Genomic DNA, 13,126 nt, shown 5'->3' on the forward strand with positions numbered 1-13,126 from the left:
GGTGTGTGTCTAACTCGTTATTGGGTATGACCCGACTTGGATCAAACACAACTAGCCACATTAACCTAATTATGTGTCTCGGGCATACGGTATTCCAACACTAGCTCCTTCCATGAATGATCAAGCAATCTAGCTGCTCCAAAATCGGCAACAAATCCTTCCATTTCTGAGTTCAAGAGAATGTTGTTGGTTGATATGTCTCTATGAACGATAGGTGCACGTGGGCTGAAATCATGATGCATGGCCAAAGCATGGGCTACATCCTTGATAATGTTCACCCTCTTCATCTAGTCCACTTGAATAGCTAATTCACAATCACTCAAGGCACAAAATAGGCTCCCCTTTTCCATGTATTCATACACAAGGAAGTTGCATTTGTTATGCAAACAAAAGCCATAGAGTTTCACAATGTTTTTGTGCCTTAGGTTGGTTAGCACTCGGATTTCATTCTTAAAACTCTTGTTAAATGCCGGTTGCTTGGCTTCATAGCGGTGGAGTTTTTTCAAAGCAAATGTTTCACCGGTTGGCAATTTGGGTTTGTAAACACTACCGTAGCGCCCAGTCCCAATGCAGTATTTGAGGTCAAAATCCTCTGTGGCAGTGATGAAGCCTTCATATGCAATTGTTCCATTGTAATTCAGCACTGAACGCATATTTCCATGCTTTCTTGTTTCTGGCTGGATTTCCTTTTCGGTATCCTTGAAAATGTAGTAGCACAAGTAAGCAAGAAACAAGAAACATAGTCCCGCCATGACGGGAATAAAAATATTCAAATGGTGAAATGGGTATTTGATGAAATCATTAGCAGTGGTTTTTGTTAACATGAGAAAGAGAATCATAATGGTATGCCACATTGGAGGAGGAGGTGGAGGGGTGTTTTTAATGGATTACCTTATCAACAACTTGTTAATATATGCAAATTCAAAAATCATAACTCCACACTTTTCTAAGTCGTCGTCAACGTGGAAATTTAGTGCAAAATAGGTTTTTGTGGACGTCATTTGACACCGTCATTAATCGACTTGTTTTTAACCAGCCTCTCCATCGTCAAATGACTATACGTTTTATAATTTTTAATTATTTGAACAAAAAAATTAAAAATAATTATAGAAAATTGTACCTATACAAGCAGTATAGGTCTATGCGAGTCGTATTGACCTATACCAACTCGTATAAGGCTATACGTGGCACAAAACACACAAACTGACAAAATTTGTGTCTATGTGACTCGTATAGGCCTATACGAGTCATATAGGTTGCAAATGGTGTCTAGATGACTACTCTAGTGTCCAAATAACAAATGCCTAAATTAATTCGTTAATTGGACCGTTACTCATCAAAGACCTAAATGATGGATTTTGGGCTAACAACGAGGCCTATGGCGGTTTTCCACAAGGGTCGGGCTCGTCGAGACCTTTCTGTTTACAGCTAGTGGACCCCTTAATTCCACTCGTAGCCCATGTTGCGCCTGCTTTAAAATTGGGTGCTTTCGGACCAGTTTATCCTATCAAGATGATCCATATAAGGTCTAGCTCGTCGAGACCTTTCTGTTTACTGCTAGTGGACCCCTTAATTCCACTCGTAGCCCATGTTGCGCCTACTTTAAAATTGGATGCTTTCGGACCAGTCTACCAACTCTTGGATCAGTTCCTCAACAATCTTGAATTCAAATAAGATTTAACGTGATACTAACTCCAAGATTTCTCCATGTGTGATATACACCAAGTTCGGTTCATGAAAACGGTTAATTGGATCACGTATTTACCCGCACCCGAACCTGAAGACCCACCAAGCAGATCAAGCCACATTTTATTTTCAAGTCTATATCTAATTAGCAATTTAGATCCAACGTCTATTTGTCATTTTCCATGTTATAATTATATTTTGTTTGAATGTAACCCATGTTCAGACCCTTTGCTATGGACTATGAGACACGAAGAAAGGGGCGTGGAGGGCGCGGACATGGCACTATGTAGGGGCTTCAATGTCTCCATCATAGAGAACAGCCTTAGAGATCATGGGTTAAGAGCATTCTCATCCAATCCCTTATTTTGTGTGAGGGGTGTTTTTATAATTTAGAGAGTGATTCAGGGTGTTGTGAGTGAAGAATTTTTATATTTTAGAAAAAGTAGTGATTTTTCTGTATATTTGAAAAGTTACTATTCATCCCTTATAATTTTTTAATATATTTTGAGAGTGGTTGTGAGTGAAGGAAAGAAAAAAGATAATGATAAAAGGTATAAAAAGTATTATTTAATTGAAATGGAGAGGGTAGAATGAGAATGCTCTAAGTAGTGGGTTAGTTTTTGTTTTTCCTTTTATTTTCTTTATGTATCTAACATAATTAAAAAGGCAAATAAGTGATTTTTATGATGAAAAAATTATTGTGTTGATTTATCTCTTGAGAGTGAGAGTTAGATTAATATGCGTCTATGCTAGTTCAACCTTGACAAGTTGGATGGTGTTCTTAGACCCGATCATCTAATCGTAGTGGTGTATATGTATCTTCGGTTAAAGATCGCAGCCCTATCGTTTGTTTGTGTGGTGTATATGTATCACGAACAAGCCGTAGACCTATTCGTTTTTATATTCAATTTCAATTCCTACCCGTTACCGGTGATTTGCTATCAATGCGAATCATAGGTCTAGTCATGCTGCTCCGGGCTCCCGCATCATAACCAGGGGCGGACCCACATAGTTCCCATCGGGGTCCCGGGACACCAATGTTTTTTAAAAATTACTTAGAGATGATATATTAAATTTTGTAAGGACCTCATAAAAATTAATACTTGGAACCCATACTATTAAGGCTGAACTAGTCTAGTGGAAAGTCCCTTGTTTTTTCTTTGAGAGGTTGCAGGTTCGAGCCTCACCATACCCAGTTTTTGTTGTTTTTTTAATATTCTAGTCAATATTAGTTATTTAGTTAGGGTATTTGTGTTTTTTCTTTAGTTTATCCCATACAACCATTATCACCATGCAACAATATAATGACAACATGAGTTTTACATATACTTAAATTATTTATCTTGTGTATGTATATTATAATTAATCATTTATTTGTGTAAGAGTTATTTTTTCATGTCTTGGTTATTCATGTAAGACCATATATATATAGCTTACGCTTATGTTTTTCGGGTATGAATAAAAATGAATTAAAAATGTATGTTCTATCTAGTTTCTAATCTATATTCTTTCTACTTACTTGTTTCCGATGACACCATATTTTCGTGTTTTATTATGTTCCTCCTCTCGACCCGACCCGACCCGAATAACGACCGACCCAAAATTTTGTAAACCGGAAAAATTAGGACCCCATTGACAAAAAATCTTGGGTCCGCCACTGATCATAACCTCTATCAAGTAATTAACAAGAATCTGGCAAAGTGAAGTATTCATTTGAAATCAGTCTGGCAAAGTGGAAAGTTAGGTGAAAATAGCCATTCATGATCATTAATAAAAAAACAAAGTTGAAATTTCCTGGTCGTAAATTCCTAATTTAATCATTGAAAAAAAGAAATAACACAAGCCATTCAATAATTATCATTGTCCTACTCAAAATATAGTTTCATGTTGTTGAACTTTACAATGTGAATATGTGATGGAGTGTGTTCAACGGCTTATATAGTGGTAGAAGTCTTTGGATATTGTGTGAACCGAATAGAGAAGGGTTTGAAATGAATATATAAAACGAAAGTTGATGAGCAGTTTAATAAGAAAAAAACATGCATGGAGAAGTGGATTAGACTTAAGAGTGTCAACGGAAATGTGTGAACAATTATGTTTAATTGTACACAAAAGAAACATGTTTGGCTGTTAAAATTTTTAAAATTATAGATGCCAGTTTTTATTTTAAGATCTATGCTATATAATAAAAAGAGCTAGATGATGGATATGTCGGAAGTAATTTCGGACTCCAAGTCATAAGTCGGTGAACTTGAGGAACCAATATCAACAAGTCGGCTATAGTTGGTTATGTTACCTAGTTATGTTATGTTTCCTAATTGTATTGTGATTATAATAGGTAATGTCTTGGCTAGCAAGTTAGCTTAGTCTATATAAACCAAGTCATGGTTAGACACTATAGAACGTGCGAGATGCAACCAAGTTAGGGTTCATCTATAGAGACACACGAGATGTAACCAAGTTAGGGTTCATCTAGATGTAACCAAGTTAGGGTTTATCAAGAGTCAAACCGAGATAGGGTTCGAGGGTTGTAATCAGTTTTTAGAGTTATATTTTCTGCTTAAATAAACAAGAGTTATTCGTTTAATTCGCGTTTGATTATCGATCTGATTCTCATATTTCAACACGAAATATTTCAACAATATATTCATATTCAATATTGACACTCAGTTTATATATAATATTTATCTATCATATACTTAATAATTTACGTGATGTAAACCATTATAAATATATATACCAAAACACAAGTTTCAGTTGAAAACTTCTAAAAATTAGAATATATATAATCACCTAGCAGTATCATGTACCCCATAGAGGTGTCGTGGTAAGGCACCGATCTCCCATTTATCATTGACTGCAAAGTGCATTTTTAGGTGATTTATGGGAATATGTTAACATTAGGTTGCTTTGCGTTAAAAAAAACGCAAAAAACCAGTAGCCTACACTAGAGGTGCATATACCGTTTAACCGGTTTTAGAATATCGGTTATTCGTAACCGGTCATTGGTGTTTGACCAAAACCGGTTATTGCCAACAACCAATTATAGCTCCCAATTGGTTTTGAGTGGAAAACCCATAGCCTATGTAACCAGTTCAGATTGGTTATTAACCGGTTAACCAATAATAATCAATTGGAATTAACCATATAAACACTAATTGTATTGGCCTATGCTCAGTTAAGGTTCCTAACCGGTTTCTATGTTAAAATTCCTAACCGGTTCCTAACCATCAATTAGTAAGCGGTTTCTCCTATGCTGGTTTGTTTCGGTTCCCGTACGGTCAACCGGTTAAGATTTGCACCTCTATCCTAAACTCTAGAGCTTAAAGATTTTCATTATGGTCAGGGCAGGCCCTAGTGGTGGGGGGGGGGTCGACGACCCCGGCTCAACACCCCGTTAGGCCCAGTTTTTTTTTAAATCATATGTATTTTTATGAATAATGATATGTATATTTAATATTTAAACTCAATTACAAAACAATTAACATGGTCTAGTGGCAAAGGGATATGACTCCCAACTAAAATGTTTCGGGTTCTAGTCTCATTTGAGATATGTTTAAGCCTATTTTTATATAAAAAATTTTTTTACACAACTCAAATCATAACTAAATAAGCCCATTTAAAAATTAAATTGTTTAAATCCAACAAAATACTTCTTTTACCTAAGGCCCAAAATATTTTTCGCCTTAGGCCCAAAAAATTTTTTCAATTCTCAGAGCCGGCTCTGATTATGGTCTTAAGCGATGTTACCGTGGGCTAAAGCCAGTAATAGCAATGATACTATACAGAAATCATTTTTATTGCACTGTTTCCTGGCTTTTGCATTCACTCATCACTATTATTCCTAAGCTTTTACTTTTTTTTTAACTACTCAAAGGATTCAGGGATACACATGCAGAACAAAATATTCTTTTACTTGTGTAAAATACGAACATTGGTGCTCTTTTCAGCGCCTCTCCACCCTAACCTAACGAAAAGGTAAGTTCATCAACAACTAATGGGGTGGTGGTCCATTGACAAAGGCAATGCCTTTAAGCTGGGTTTATGAGGGAGAGGTCTTGGGTTCAAGTCTCATAAACAACAAGGATTAAAATAAATCCGACATTCAAAAAAATAATAAAAAGTGTATGGAACACCTTCTTCTCATTTCTATTTGACCAAGTATTCGCTTAATCTATTTTGCTATAGCAGGTTTTCTTGTCCTGCTTTTATATTACAGTAACAATAAGGTTATTGGTTTTACACTTTTGCTATTGGAAGTCATAGTATAAGTTGCTCATTTGATCAACACGAACGAGGAAGTTGATTCCAATTCTAAACGAATGTTCCCTAGAAACCATTTATGGACGCTTTTGGAAATCAACTCCATACTAAAATTGAAGTAATTAGTTTTAAACCTACATTCCAACCAAAACTAAAATTGAAGTAATTTTGATTTGTAAAATATGTAAAATGTGTGCAGTTACAGGTATATGATCATCCATGTTTTAAAAATTATAGCTTATATAAGCTGGGTTCCACTATATGGGTTCAAATTTTGACTTCAAAATATTTGCATATATACCAAAGCTTCAGTTCATTCAGAATTTTTCAAAATATCTGTTTAAGTTTCTTATAGCATTTAATCTACTTAGTTCTCATCCTGGATAGTAATACTACAGATTTTGCAGCAAATAGTAAACCCTCAATATTGAAGTGCAACAGGTACGAGCATAATTTAAAGAAAATATCAGGCCCACTTAACATAAATTGACATTTTAGCATGCTTCAGCACATGATAAGTTATATCAGCTTTCGGTGAGCCCCTGTTCGATGTTTTTCTGATTCTACAAACTGCTACCATAACGTTGTTTTTATATCATACATATATTTGGGCCCTATAATCTGCTAAATATGGAACGTGATAGATAGAGTAGGCATGCATTCGTGATAAAATTATATATAGTTAATGATCAATACCCTTAACATGATAATTCCTGAGACACGTTTCTCATTGTCGGTCGGCATTTTGGATCTGTGAGAATGCATGCAAATGCTACATTACAAACACGCATGATTTCCTTTTCGATTGACCTGTTGGTTGGATAAGGGAGTAGCTTGTCCAATATATTTTCCAGCATTATGCCATGACTAGTCGAATGGTTCAGCGAAGACAGGAGGTCTCCAGGATGCTTCCCTCCAATTGTCTCAAGTGCCACCACCCCAAAGCTATAGACGTCACATTTCTCTGTTACAATCATGTTATATGCAAGCTCTACATGACGAGTATATACAACAAAGGATTATTAGAATATTTGTAACTGTTAATAAGCATAAAAGAAGTGCAATATTAGGTAGATATACCTGGAGCAATGTATCCCAAAGTTCCTACGATTAGCGTTCGATTGGAGGAATCAGGATCGAGCAATCTGGCTGCGCCAAAGTCACCAATAAATCCTTCCATTTTTGAGTTCAAGAGAATGTTGTTGGTTGATATGTCTCTATGAACGATAGGCGGGCTGCAATCATGATGCATGTATGCCAAAGCTTGGGCTACATCCTTGATAATGCTCACCCTCTTCATCCAGTCCACTTCAACAGCCAGTTCACTGTTGCTCAAGGTGCAAAATAGGCTCCCCTTTTCCATGTATTCGTATACAAGGAAGTTGCATTTGTTATGCAAACAAAAACCGTACAGTCTGACAATGCTTTTGTGTCTTAGGTTGATCAACATTTGGACTTCATTCTTGAAACTCTGGTCGAACGCAGGTTGCTCAGCTTCAAAACGATGTAGTTTCTTTAAAGCAAATATTTGACCATTAGGTAGTTTTGCTTCATAAACACTACCATAGCCACCAGTTCCAATGCAGTATTTGAGGTCAAAATCCTCAGTAGCAGTGATGAAGTCTTCGTACGCAATTGTTCCGTCATAATTCAGCATTGAACAAACATTTCCATGCTTTTGTGTTTCCGTCTTGATATTTTTTAAGGTAGCCTTGTGATTAGTGTAACACACGTAAGTAAGAAGCAACAAACAAAATCCCAAGATGATGGGAAGAAAAATGATCAGATAGACCAGTTTGTTTCTTGGCATATGTTCTCTATTCAGATTGGGGCTGAATGCAGCGGGATTATGATTCAGAGACTGATTTAAGAACCCTAAAACCGGAAAGTCAAATTCCTCAAGTTCTCTTCCAACAAAATTATTACTACTAAGGTCCAGGTACTGTAGGTATTGGCAAACAAGACAACTTTCGAAAGCTCCAGTGATATGATTCATAGAGACGTCTAGATGTTGTAGACTACATGGTTTCTGGAAGGACAAATTACCTGACAACTGGTTTGATGAAACATCTAGGTAATAAAGCCTAGACAGGTTCCCAAGAACATGACCCACAAGACTGTTATGATTAAGGTAGAGATTTTGTAGGTTTATCAAATTCGCTATATCTAGAGGTATGTCTCCACTTATGGCATTCATGCCAAGGTTTAGATAATATAACTGGCTTAGGTTACCAAAATTTGAGGGAATTAGACCTACAAAATTGTTGTCACCCAGATTCAACGTATCCAGGTTTTGCAAATTACCAATTTCGTGTGGGATGGATGAATTGAGATGGTTTGTGCCCAAGTTTAGGCGTGTGAGATTGAGCATGGAACCATAAGATGGTGGGATTGGACCCCTAAGTTGGTTATTCTCGAGATAAAGGTATTCTAAATGGGTGAGCTTGGTGAGCCAAACAGGTAACTCACCACTGAAATTGTTGCTAGAAAGATAAAGGGATTTCAAATTGACGAGACTGGCGAGGGCAGCAGGTAACTTACCACCGAAATTGTTCATAGAAAGATAAAGGTATTCTAAATGGGTGAGATTGGCGAGGGCAGCAGGTAACTCACCACTGAAATTGTTCATAGAAAGATCAAGGTATCCTAAATGGGTGAGACTGGCGAGGGAAAGAGGTAACTCACCACTGAAGTTGTTATAAGAAAGATAAAGGGATTTCAAATTGACGAGACTGGCGAGGGCAGCAGGTAACTCACCACTGAAATTGTTCATATAAAGATAAAGGGATTCTAAACGGGTGAGATTGGTGAGGGAAAGAGGTAAGTTACCTGAGAGTCGATTCCCCCAAAGTGAAAGATGGGTGAGATTTGAGAGCAAACCAATCTGCTCTGGGATGCTTCCTTCAAGACCGCATTTATCAATAATAAGGGTATCAAGGTTTGGAAATGAAGAGAAGTCAAGGCTTCCAAGATTACCTTCAAGCTTATCATGATCGTATAAGAATATCTCAATGACACTTCCTGCTTCATCGCAAGTGATTCCATCCCAAGTACAATGATTAGAAGCATTTACATATTGTGGCCACCAATTGGTTGCAACCAAGGCTTTTCCTTCTAATGATGAATTGTTGAAATGAGTGGCAGTGGTTTGCGATAACATGAAAAACAGGATCGTAAGAAGCAGATGAGCAATAGTATTAGTGTTAGTATGCCACATTATATAATTATTATTTATTGCTTGTTTATCTATAAACTGAACGAATGTTGCTTTATGGATTCTCTAAGTGTTATTGGACATATAATATATAACTTTGGAAGTCAACGACAGAAAGGAACCTTTAGTCAACATGTCTTTTTTCCAAAAATTTCTAACCCCTTTTAAGGGTTGAGTCAATGTTGGAGTTGGACAACATGTCTTTTTTCCAAAAATTTCTAACCCCTTTTAAGGGTTGAGTCAATGTTGTAGTTGGACTGTCTCAACGGTGGTCCTAGTAAAAAATTAATCTGTCATCTTACGTAATACAATTCACAAACACCAGAGCAATTAAGAGTTCAGATAGCGTAATGGTCACTTTGTTGTCTTTTTAACAAATTCCATCACAAACAAACAGATTTACAACATTCTCACTTTCACATGTTACATAATGTTTTGGTTAATAATTTGAAGATAATAGAAGATTGTAATAATGCTTTTTCTTAATATATGATTTACCTTTTTCCTAAATATAAATGCATATACTTTTCTTTAAATAAAATTTCTTAGCCAACATGCTTGAAAACTAAAAATTTATCCATAAGGTGTGTAGAATATAACTGGTTGACCATGGATCCGCCTTACAACAAACATTAAAGCGTCAACAACAGTTTGCTGAGATATATTGCTCATGAGTCTACACAAAACAATCATTTTTGGATGCCTTATTCAATCCCCATTTTAACAAAACAACCAAAGATATAATATTACAGATCAAAGCATACAAAAACCATTCTTGAGGTGTCTTGCTCTCTACACGAACACATAAGCACATACACAACTTATTTGATAAAATGCATTTCGGATGCACATAACCCGACACAGATCTTACTTGGTCCACCAGTGAAGAAAGTCTTTACGCCTGTTGATCTTTTTCTGCAGCTGAAGAAGCCCGTATAAAAGGGCCTCGGCAGTTGGTGGGCAACCAGGGACATAAATGTCAACTGGTACAATCCTATCACAACCCCTAACAACAGAGTATGAATAGTGGTAGTATCCACCACCATTTGCACAGCTTCCCATCGAGATCACCCACCTTGGCTCAGGCATCTGGTCATACACCCTACAACACTCATATTAATGATATATAATGAGAAAAAAAAAGGTAGATGATAGAAAACAATTTTCATATTAAAACATGAAATACTTGCTAATATAAGACAGTCTTTTTGGTCATTTTATCTACTGATGCTTAAATAACGAAAATCATCCTAACACTCAACAATTCAGAATCACTAGAGCAATAATGCAACAACCACCTGCAGAAGCACATCTAAGCTATATGCCTATATCTCATGCAGCATATCTTATTACACTAATGGTCTGTTTTGATTATTCAATTATCAATATCACATAATAATTATATAAACATATACAAAGAACCACCTAATTATCATGTTAATATGAAATTCCACAGATTTACAGCTACATAATTCAAATCATAGTTATTAAAAGTCCTCGCTTCGTGCGCCTAGGCCCATTTTTCAGGCAAGGCTCAATAAATGCGCTTCTAGTTCCTAGGCGAGCGCTTCGGCATTGTCTAAGCCGAGCAAAAGAAATGCAAAAGGTGCTATTGAAACTTAGATCTAGGAAAAGTCAAGGCATCATATTGATACATTTTGTTATTCAAGTTCCGGAATCACATTTGAATCTTGACTATTTTAGAACTTTTGGTACTAATTAGATGATATTAAATGTTATATAATAGCTTTTGTTTTTTTATTTGAAGAATAGTATTATTTTTCATATACATAATATATTTTAAATGTTTTATTTAAGTGCGCTCATTTTTCCTCAGGCGCTCACCTTTTTTTGCGCCTTGCGCCCAGGCCCTAGGCGAGGCCTATGCACCTTGAGTGCGCCTAACGAATTTGATAACTATGATTCAAATGATGTAAAGGCCTAATAATTATACAGAACCTCCACTATTCATCACAAACATTTCACCTTAACAATTTAAAATCATTCTCCCATGCCTTCTTAAAATAAGTAGTAAAAATGTGAAACATGAGTGAAATCAGTGGAAGTATGGAACCAAAAACAATCATCAAAACAGGATCAGAATCAAGAACAGGACATGCACAAAACTGAAAACATAACCTCAACTTGAGTCTAAACTTGATCTCGAACATAACCAGAAATCAAAAATCAAAACTGCAAACAGGGCCTCGACTTAAAAGCACTCCACTGTCCTCACTCCTAAAAGCATTGTCAATCACAAAAAAACACTAATCTGCTCTTAAAAGACACCAAAACACAGAATTCAAGCACCTCAAACAAAGCCTACCAGTCAAAAGTTTCTAACTTGCTACCAGTTCCCTTTAAATCTCCTATATTTCTATCATTTTTTCAAAAAGAGGCCCACAAACATAAACAGTATACAGTCCATAGTCCTGAAACCGTATGCAACAAATATACACAATACAATAAAGAAGCTTTATCTCTACAACCTACTAATTGTCATTCAAAACAATTACCAAACTACGACTTACAGTGCAAGCTAGTCAGTGTCAACGCTTCGGTCCAGCTACCAAATTTGTGCTTGTCTCTTTTTAACATTCATATTCAGATGTTTATTTTACATATAAATTAATCACATAATACTCATGTATAACTTTGTTTATAGTTAATAAACTTGCTTAGATCTTATATGATAAGATTAGAAAAGTCAATAAAAATATTAAAAACCTTTAATGAACAAACATAAAAAAGCAAGCACTAACAACAAACATAAACGGAGGTAGACGAACACAATTGAACGAACAAGGCCACTGTTTGTTCAATTGTTTTAACATATAAATATAAAAAAAGAGAGGGTAAAAAGGTGATACATACTTTCTTAAAGCAGGAGCCATCTTGTTAGTAAGAGTACCAGCAACAATCATGCAATCAGACTGCCTAGGGCTCGGTCTGAAAATAATCCCAAACCTATCCAAATCATACCTAGCAGCTCCCGTATGCATCATCTCAACCGCACAGCACGCCAGCCCAAACGTCATGGGCCAGATGGACCCACGCCGGGCCCAGTTCATCAGATCATCTACCTTCGAGATCACAAACTCTGCTGTTTTCGATAACCCTTCTGTAGAGCCTGTTGATGGTGGGCCTGGTCTAGAGTACGGCGCCGGAGAGGTGAAGGGTTCGGATAATGACGGGAGGGTGGTGTGGATCCATGCGGCGGCGCGTTGGGATGACGCGAGTAGGGCCAGACGGTGTGATTGCCGAGCGAGGAGAGCCATTGGAGGCCTAGGGTTTGAGGTGATCGGTGGTGTTTGGGGAAGGTGATGATGATGATGAAAGGAGGTGGGGCGGTTTGACCAGGGTCTAGCCGGATTTTTAGAGTTTATAGAGTTTTTACAACTCAAGTAGGTTTTTATTCTAACTTAACCCTATATATACTAGCAGGGAAGCCCGCGCTTTGCAGCGGGGTCGTAATTGAATCTATGATTGTTGCGTTAACACGGTACATGTGGATGTTATGCTACATTCTTTTACCATAAATGTAAATTTACATTCTTGAAGTAAATGCATAGCTTGTTGAAATGAAAATCAAAATGTGGGTTCTGGTATGTCGAGAAACGGATATACCAGTTGCCCTTTGAATACTTTGGGTTCTGATCCTATGTTATACGCATGCTTCTTTGCGTACCGTAGCTGCTCGTGAGTACTCTTTCTTTTACATACACAATTACACATGTTAATGGATACTTTTTTTCCCATGTTGTATGTGTATTGGTTTATTATAGGGATGCAATGGCCAATTCGTTTGGATATTACAATTGCATATTTTGCAGTTTCAAGTTTGGACTATAGTGTTATCTGTTTTGGTTGAAAGAGATAACAGGCTCATTGCTTGAAATGTATTGCCCTTTCTTTCTCTCTTTCTTTGTGTTTTTATTGACAATATTATTTTAAGGTTCCATT

At 36.6% G+C, this 13,126-nt stretch overlaps 3 protein-coding genes across 3 annotated transcripts; all 3 read right to left on the reverse strand.

Annotated features, from left to right (window-relative positions):
- Window positions 1–287: 287 nt before the first annotated feature.
- On the reverse strand, window positions 288–752 carry LOC143552762 (MDIS1-interacting receptor like kinase 2-like). Its single transcript, XM_077042904.1, has one exon. The coding sequence runs from the start codon at window positions 750–752 to the stop codon at window positions 288–290; it is 465 nt and encodes a 154-aa protein (XP_076899019.1).
- Window positions 753–6,580: 5,828 nt separating this feature from the next.
- On the reverse strand, window positions 6,581–9,166 carry LOC143552738 (uncharacterized). The gene is made up of 3 exons (XM_077042882.1): window positions 8,754–9,166; window positions 7,030–8,609; window positions 6,581–6,940 (listed from the first exon to the last, which is right to left on the reverse strand). The coding sequence occupies exons 1-3, from the start codon at window positions 9,164–9,166 to the stop codon at window positions 6,648–6,650; spliced, it is 2,286 nt and encodes a 761-aa protein (XP_076898997.1). The 3' UTR covers window positions 6,581–6,647.
- A 791-nt stretch (window positions 9,167–9,957) lies between these two features.
- LOC143552751 (NADH dehydrogenase [ubiquinone] iron-sulfur protein 7, mitochondrial-like) lies at window positions 9,958–12,448 on the reverse strand. Its single transcript, XM_077042894.1, has 2 exons — window positions 12,038–12,448; window positions 9,958–10,265 (listed from the first exon to the last, which is right to left on the reverse strand). Exons 1-2 carry the CDS (start codon window positions 12,439–12,441, stop codon window positions 10,031–10,033), a joined length of 639 nt encoding a protein of 212 aa, XP_076899009.1. The 5' UTR covers window positions 12,442–12,448; the 3' UTR covers window positions 9,958–10,030.
- Between the last annotated feature and the right edge of the window lie 678 nt (window positions 12,449–13,126).

The sequence above is a fragment of the Bidens hawaiensis genome, unplaced genomic scaffold (assembly GCF_021521415.1).
Source record: "Bidens hawaiensis isolate Kalapana, Puna unplaced genomic scaffold, B.hawaiensis_p1.1 tig00017033_1, whole genome shotgun sequence".
Lineage (NCBI taxonomy): Eukaryota > Viridiplantae > Streptophyta > Magnoliopsida > Asterales > Asteraceae > Bidens > Bidens hawaiensis.